This window comes from Lontra canadensis, unplaced genomic scaffold (assembly GCF_010015895.1).
Source record: "Lontra canadensis isolate GAN:19392208 unplaced genomic scaffold, GSC_riverotter_1.0 scaffold1833, whole genome shotgun sequence".
NCBI classification, from domain to species: Eukaryota; Metazoa; Chordata; class Mammalia; order Carnivora; family Mustelidae; genus Lontra; species Lontra canadensis.
Window position 1 is genome coordinate 1 of NW_022632817.1, and position 8,680 is coordinate 8,680.

At 41.0% G+C, this 8,680-nt stretch overlaps 1 protein-coding gene across 1 annotated transcript; it reads left to right on the forward strand.

Annotated features, from left to right (window-relative positions):
* Nucleotides 1–3: 3 nt before the first annotated feature.
* LOC116863611 (disintegrin and metalloproteinase domain-containing protein 29-like) lies at nucleotides 4–2,277 on the forward strand (the record flags this gene model as incomplete). The annotated part of the gene is made up of 1 exon (XM_032851018.1): nucleotides 4–2,277. A coding segment is annotated over one exon (2,121 nt), but the record flags the coding sequence as incomplete, so codon positions are not given.
* Nucleotides 2,278–8,680: the final 6,403 nt, after the last annotated feature.

The following is an 8,680-nucleotide window of genomic DNA, read 5'->3' on the forward strand; positions in this document are numbered from 1 at the left end:
TCCTCTGAGGTGGTCATTCCCAGGAAGGAGCTGCACCATGGCAAAGGCATTCAGATGCCAGGCTGGCTGTCCTACAGCCTGCGTTTTGGGGACAAGAGACACATTATCCACATGCGGCACAAGAAACTGTTTTGGTCCAGACATCTGCTGATGATGACTCAGGACGACCAAGGAGCCTTGCAGATGGACTATCCCTTCATCCCTCCAGACTGTTACTACATTGGCTACCTGGAGGAGATTCCTCTTTCCATGGTCACCATGGATACATGCTATGGGGGTCTTGAAGGTATCATCAAGTTGGATGACCTTGCTTATGAAATCAAACCCCTCAGCAATTCCCAAAGGTTTGAACACGTTGTTTCTCAGATAGTGACAGATACAAATACGATGGCACCTACCTACAAACTGGGACATAAGGAGATTATGGACCCCTTTTTCTCTCAAGCAAATGCCAGTGTTGTCCCCAGGATCTCTAGTAAGATGTATTCATCCCATAATGGAAATATGAAAGCACTTGCCCTAAGTTCCCACTCAATGTATACTATGTTCAACAACGTGTCAAAATGTGCCCAATTCCTGATAAAGATATGTAGTTTAATTGATACATTCCTTCAAGGTATTGATATGAATTACTATATTGGATTCATTATGATTTATAACCAGATAGATCCAGTTTTCATGAATAATTATGATGCGCTGTATAGTCCATATGTTAGCCACTATCGCTTTGCTGTGTACAGAGTTGTCATACCACATTCGTCCATAATTGTGATTAAAGATGGGCCAGAGGATCTTAATTATGACCCTGTCTTATATGGTATATGCAATAACCGAAACCTTGTCATGCTTGGTTACCTAGGCAGACACCTTTTAATATTGTCAATTGCAGGAGCACAAAAGGTGGCAAGAAATTTAGGTCTATACTATGATGAGAGTACTTGTACTTGCCAGAGAAGGTCCCTGTGCATTATGCACAGACAACCTTCTCTGACAGATTCCTTCAGTAACTGTTCCTATGCTCACGTACAGCACATACTGGGTCGTGGGAAAGGTGAGTGTCTATTCAGCACCCAAATAGTATATTTAAATAAAAGCTTGACCCATGATCGTTGTGGAAACCGCATAGTGGATCAAGGTGAGGAGTGTGACTGTGGCTCCTTCAAACAGTGTTACAACAACCCCTGCTGTACAAATGCTTGTTCATTCACCAGTGGCAGCAAATGCAATACAGGCAGGTGTTGTACAAACTGCACCTATTCCCCTCCTGGGACACTCTGCAGACCAATCCAAAATATATGTGATCTTCCCGAGTACTGCCGTGGGGAGTCCTTGGCATGTCCTGATGATTTCTATATGCAAGATGGAACCCCATGCACCGAAGTGGGCTACTGCTATCATGGAAATTGCACTGACCGCACTGCGCACTGCCAAGAAATCTTTGGCAAAAATGCTGTGAAAGGTTCAGATGCCTGCTATATCATAAATAGAAGAGGCGATAGATATGGGCACTGCAGAAGAGACGAAAGGTTAATGAAACCTTATGCCTGTTCCATCGGAGACATTTATTGTGGAAGGCTGCAGTGTGGTAATGTCACACACCTCCCCCACTTGCAAGAACATGTGGGATTCCATCAGTCTCTAATCTCAGGATTCTGGTGTTTTGGGCTGGACTCACATCGCTCCACAGGAGCAAATGATGTTGGTCACGTGAGACCAGGTACCCCCTGTGGTCGTGAAAAGTTCTGTATAGATGGCTTCTGCATATTCAGGACTTTTCAGCTGAATTATGACTGTTTACCTGAGAAATGCAGTCACAGGGGGATTTGCAACAATAACAGGAACTGTCATTGTCACATAGGCTGGGATCCTCCACGCTGCATTGATAGAGGTGCTGGTGGGAGCACAGACAGTGGACCCCCTCCACGTAAAATACGGTCAGTCAGGCAAAGTAATGAATCTCTGATATATCTGAGAGTGGTCTTTGGTCGCATTTATGCCTTAATAGCTGTATTCCTGTTTGGCATCGCCACAAATGTAAGAACAATCAAGACAGTTAAAGTCGTGGAAGAGAAAGCTGATGAAGTCAATTCTGATATCAGCCTCCAGACCCCTGAACAACAATAGGCAATCTGCAGGAGCATGAGTGAAACTACAGTGAGGAGGTGGCTAATGTTAGAAGAGGTCTGCAGGAGACATAGTGTTACCAACACATATCACCTGACTCTCACACCAAGTCTGTGACAGATCACTGACAAGCACTCTGAAATAAATTGTGAAAAGTGCACATTCTGGGTTCTTGATATTTTTGTAAGACTTTAAGAGCCCACATTGATCCCAAGACACTGCCCAGTGTCCAGTGTAACTGAGTCAGCAGCTGGGGTGAAGTCCCTGGGTGCAGAATTAAGGGAAGTTGCAACAGGCTCCTTCAGGGAAAACTCATTACATTTTTACAAAGTGGTGCTCATTACCAGCGAGGATTTTCTCATTGTCTAGATAATCTCTCCTTCTCCAGTCCCAAAGAGCGTTCAGGGTGATGGAGGGCTACTCGACACCCATGCTGTCTGTCCCATACTGGGGTGGCTCTGGGAAGGAAGGGTGATTCAGGTGTGATCCAAACTAGTGCAAGTTGCACCACCATGGAGAGTAATTTTCTGAGTACAAGACCTAGTGCAAGCTATGCCATCCTGGATAGAATGTTTCTGAATAATGAACACTGAGACCATGATCCTGAATGTTGCATCCTATGAAATCAATCAGAAAGGTAAGCAGAAGTTCCAATTAATGACTCTGGAATCCAGAGAGAACTCTAGGATTCCTTCTTAGTCTGCATTCCAGGAAGCTGAGCAGTGACAGCATCTGTACAGGTGTGGTAAAATCAACTTGTTCTGAACTGCTGCCTGGACATGGGACACAGAGTCCAAGGAACACTCACTGCTCATCATCCTTACATAATGGCCTGCCTGGAATTCCATCTCTGTTTCACCCAGGAATCTTTAAAAATAACCACAAAGAGATGGGCCTGTGAAATATTAGGAACTTCAGCCGCATGCACCCCTATGTAATTAGGTGCTTGCTACCTCCTTGGGGACCTAGGATGCGACCACCCCTTCCCTGGTTAATCACGTCCCCCTTTTTTCTGGGATTTATTCATCATAAATTCTGGGGCTCCACTTCCATTTCAGGGTGTACTGAAACCGCACTTTTAGTCAAAATCAATATGTGGGTCTCATTTTCCAAAGTGGAAGCTCAGAAGCCAAGGAAGTTTTGTTTTTATTTTTTTCTTAAATTTTAATTTTTAAAAAATTTCTTTTCAGTGTTCCAGAATTCATTGTTTATGCACCAAACCTAGTGCACCATGCAATACGTGCCCTCCTTAATTATACCCACCACCAGGCTCACCCAACTTCCCAACCCCTCCTGTCCAAATTCCTCAGTTTGTTTATCAGAGTTCACAGTCACTCATGGTTTGTCTCCCCCTCAAATTTCCCCCAACTCCCTTCTCCTTTCCAGCACCCCATGTCCTCCGTGTTATTTCTTATGCTCCACAGATGAGTGAAACCATATAATAATTGACTCTCTCTGCTTGACTTATTTCACTTAGTACAATCTCCTCAAGTCCCGTCCATGTTGATACAAAAGTTGGGAATTCATCCTTTCTGATGGAGGCGCAATACTCCATAGTGTATATGGACCACATCTTCTTTATCCATTCATCTGTTGAAGGGCATCTTGGTTCTTTCCACAGCTTGTTGACTGTGGTCATTGCTGCCATGAACATTGGGGTGCAGATGGCCTTTCTTTTCACTACATCTGTATCTTTGGGGTAAATACCCAGTAGTGCAATTGCAGGGTCATAGGGAAGCTCTATTTTTAATTTCTTTAGTAATCTCCACACTGTTTTCCAAAGTGGCTGCAACAACTTGCATTCCCACCAACAATGTAAGAGGGTTCCCCTTTCTCCACATCCTCTCCAACACAAATTTTTTATGGTCTTGTTAATTTTGGCCATTCAACTGGTGTGAGGTGGTATCCCAAAGTGGTTTTGATTTGAATCTCCCTGATGGCTAGTGATGATGAACATTTTTTTCATGTGTCTGATAGCCATTTGTATATCTTCTTTGGAGAAGTGTCTATTCATGTCTTCTGCTCATTGTTTGAAATAATTATCTGTTTTGTGTGTGTTGAGTTTGAGGAGTTCTTTATAGATCTTGGGTATAAGTCCTTTGTCTGTAGTGTCATCTGCGAATATCTGTTCCCATTCTGTGGGTTGCCTCTTTGTTTTGTTGACTGTTTCCTTTGTTGTGCAGAAGCTTTTGATCTTGATGAAGTCCCAAAGGTTCATTTTTGCTTTTGTTTGTTTTGCCTTTGGAGGCATGTCCTGAAAGAAGATGTTGTGTCCTATTTTGATGAGGTTACTGCCTGTGTTATCCTCTAGGATTCTGATGGATTCCTGCCTCATGTTGGGGCATTTTATCCATTTCAAGTTTATCTTTGTATATGGTGTAAGAGAATGGTCAAGTTTCATTCTTCTACCCATTGCTGTCCAATTATCCCAGCATATTTATTGAAGAGACTCTTTTTTTCACTCTATATTTTTCCTGTTTTGTTGAAGATTAGTTGACTATAAAGGTTGAGGGTCCATATCTGGGCTTTCTACTCTATTCCACTAGTCTATGTGTCTGTTTTTGTGCCAGTACCATGCTGTCCTGGTGATCACAGCTTTGTAATTGTTAGGGCCGATTTAATGTTGAAATCTGTTTAACTATTAGGGCCTGCTTAGCTAGAACAACTCCATATTGCCTAGTTAGCAATATTGTTGTTTACATCCATGGACTTCATTCTGGGAATAAATGCCCCAGTAGTTCCCGGTGTCAGTTCTAGGTATCAATTCTGGGAGTAAATGCCTTAACAATAGAAGCCACGTACCTTGAGGTCTGCGGTTATGCCATATAAAACCAGCCTGTGAGATTGGGGTGGGGTCGCTCTCTTTGGAGGCAGCCCTGGCTGGTCAGTCTGACTTCTAATGCTTGGCATAGAATAAAGCTTTGCATAACTTTCACTTTGTCTCTGTCTCATTCCTTTGATAATGGACCCCAACAGTAATAGAGCTTGAAATCAGGCAATGGGATGCCCCCAGTTTTGTTTTTCTTTTTCAACATTTCCTTAGCAATTTGGGGTCTCTTCTGGTTCCATACAAATTTTAGGATTGTTTGTTCCAGCTCTTTAAAAAATGCCAGTGGACACCTTCAGATTTAAAGTGAGGGGGTGGAAAAGAATTTACCATGCTAATGGACATCAGAAGAAAGCAGGAGTGGCAATCCTTATATCAGATCAATTAGATTTTAAGCCAAAGACTATAATAAGAGATGAGGAAGGACACTATATCATACTCAAAGGATCTGTCCAACAAGAAGATCTAACAATTGTAAATATCTATGCCCCTAACGTGGGAGCAGCCAACTATATAAACCAATTAATAACAAAATCAAAGAAATACATCAACAATAATACAATAATAGTAGGGGACTTTAACACTCCCCTCACTGAAATGGACAGATCATCCAAGCAAAAGATCAACAAGGAAATAAAGGCCTTAAATGACACACTGGACCAGATGGATATCACAGATATATTCAGAACATTTCATCCCAAAGCAACAGAATACACATTCTTCTCTAGTGCCCATGGAACATTCTCCAGAATAGATCACATCCAGGGTCCTAAATCAGGTCTCAACTGGTATCAAAAGACTGGGATCATTCCCTGCATATTTTCAGACCACAATGCTCTGAAGCTAGAACTCAATCACAAGAGGAAATTTGGAAAAACCCAAACACATGGAGACTAAACAGCATCCTTCTAAAGAATGAATGGGTCAACCAGGAAATTAAAGAAGAATTGAAAAAATCATGGAAACAAATGATAATGAAAATACAATGGTTCAAAATCTGTGGGACACAACAAAGGCAGTCCTGAGAGGAAAATATATAGCGGTACAAGCCTTTCTCAAGAAACAAGAAAGGTCTCAGGTACACAACCTAACCCTACACCTAAAGGAGCTGGAGAAAGAATAAGAAAGAAACCCTAAACCCAGCAGGAGAAGAGAAATCATAAAGATCAGAGCAGAAATCAATGAAATAGAAACCAAAAAAAAAAAAAAAATAGAACAAATCAATGAAACTAGGAGCTGGTTCTTTGAAAGAATTAATAAGATTGATAAACCCCTGGCCAGACTTATCAAAAAGAAAAGAGAAAGGACCCAAATAAATAAAATCATGAATGAAAGAGGAGAGATCACAACGAACACCAAAGAAATATAGACAATCATAAGAACATATTATAAGCAACTCTATGCCAACAAATTTGACAATCTGGAAGAAATGGATGCATTCCTAGAGACATATAAACTACCAAAACTGAACCAGGAAGAAATAGAAAGCCTGAACAGACCCATAACCAGTAAGCAGATTGAAACAGTCATCAAAAATCTCCAAACAAACAAAAGCCCAGGGCCAGATGGCTTCCCGGGGGAATTCTACCAAACATTTAAGGAAGAACTAATTCCTATTCTCCTGAAACTTTTCCAAAAAATAGAAATGGAAGGAAAACTTCCAAACTCATTTTAGGAGGCCAGTGTCACCTTGATCCCAAAACCAGATAAGAATCCCATCAAAAAAGAGAACTACAGACCAATATCCTTGATGAACACAGATGCAAAAATTCTCACCAAAATACTAGCCAATAGGGTTCAATAGTATATTAAAAGGATTATTCACCACGACCAAGTGGGATTTATTCCAGGGCTGCAAGGCTGGTTCAACATCCGCAAATCAATCAATGTGATACAACACATTAATAAAAGAAAGAACAAGAACCATATGATACTCTCCCTAGATGCTGAAAAAGCATTTGACAAAGTACAGCATCCCTTCCTGATCAAAACTCTTCAAAATGTAGGGATAGAGGGCACATACCTCAATATTATCAAAGCCATCTATGAAAAACCCACCTCAAATATCATTCTCAATGGAGAAAAACTGAAAGCATTTCCGCTAAGGTCAGGAACATGGCAGGGATGTCCGTTATCACCACTGCTATTCAACATAGTACTAGAAGTCCTAGCCTCAGCAATCAGACAACAAAAAGAAATTAAAGGCATCCAAATCGGCAAAGAAGAAGTCAAACTATCACTCATCGCAGATGATATGATACTATATGTGGAAAAGCCAAAAGACTCCACTCCAAAACTGCTAGAATTGGTACAGGAATTCAGTAAAGTGTCAGGATATAAAATCAGTGCACAGAAATCAGTTGCATTTCTCTACACCAACAACAAGACAGAAGAAAGAGAAATTAAGGAGTCAATCCCATTTACAATTGCACCCAAAACTATAAAATACCTAGGAATAAACCTAACAAAAGAGACTAAGAATCTATACACAGAAAACTAGGAAGTACTCATGAAAGAAATTGAGGAAGACACAAAGAAATGGAAAAATGTTCCATGCTCCTGGATTGGAAGAATAAATATTGTGAAAATGTCTATGCTACCTAAAGCAATCTACACATTTAATGCAATTCCTATCAAAGTACCATCCATTTTTTTTCAAAGAAATGGAACAAATAATCCTAAAATTTATATGGAACCAGAAAAGACCTCGAATAGCCAAAGGAATATTGAAAAAGAAAGCCAAAGTTAGTGGCATCACAATTCCGGACTTCAAGCTCTATTACAAAGCTGTCATCATCAAGACAGCATGGTACTGGCACAAAAACAGACACATAGATCAATGGAACAGAATAGAGAGCCCAGAAATAGACCCTCAACTCTATGGTCAACTAATCTTCGACAAAGCAGGAAAGAATGTCCGATGGAAAAAAGACAGCCTCTTCAATAAATGGTGTTGGGAAAATTGGATAGCCACATGCAGAAAAATGAAATTGGATCATTTCCTTACACCACACACGAAAATAGACTCAAAATGGATGAAGGACCTCAATGTGAGAAAGGAATCCATCAAAATCCTTGAAGAGAACACAGGCAGCAACCTCTTCGACCTCAGCTGCAGCAACATCTTCCTAGGAACATGGCCAAAGGCAAGGGAAGAAAGGGCAAAAATGAACTATTGGGATTTTATCAAGATCAAAAGCTTTTGCACAGCAAAGGGAACAGTTAACAAAACCAAAAGACAACTGACAGAATGGGAGAAGATATTTGCAAACGACGTATCAGATAAAGGGCTAGTGTCCAGAATCTATAAAGAACTTATCAAACTCAACACCCAAAGAACAAATAATCCAATCAAGAAATGGGCAGAAGACATGAACAGACATTTCTGCAAAGAAGACATCCAGATGGCCAACAGACACATGAAAAAGTGCTCTATATCACTCGGCATCAGGGAAATACAAATCAAAACCACAATGAGATACCACCTCACACCAGTCAGAAAGGCTAAAATTAACAAGTCAGGAAATGACAGATGCTGGCGAGGATGCAGAGAAAGGGGAACCCTCCTACACTGTTGGTGGGAATGCAAGCTGGTGCAACCACTCTGGAAAACAACATGGAGGTTCCTCAAAATGTTGAAAATAGAACTACCCTATGACCCAGCAATTGCACTGCTGGGTATTTACCCTAAAGATACAAACGTAGTGATCCGAAGGGGCACGTGCACCC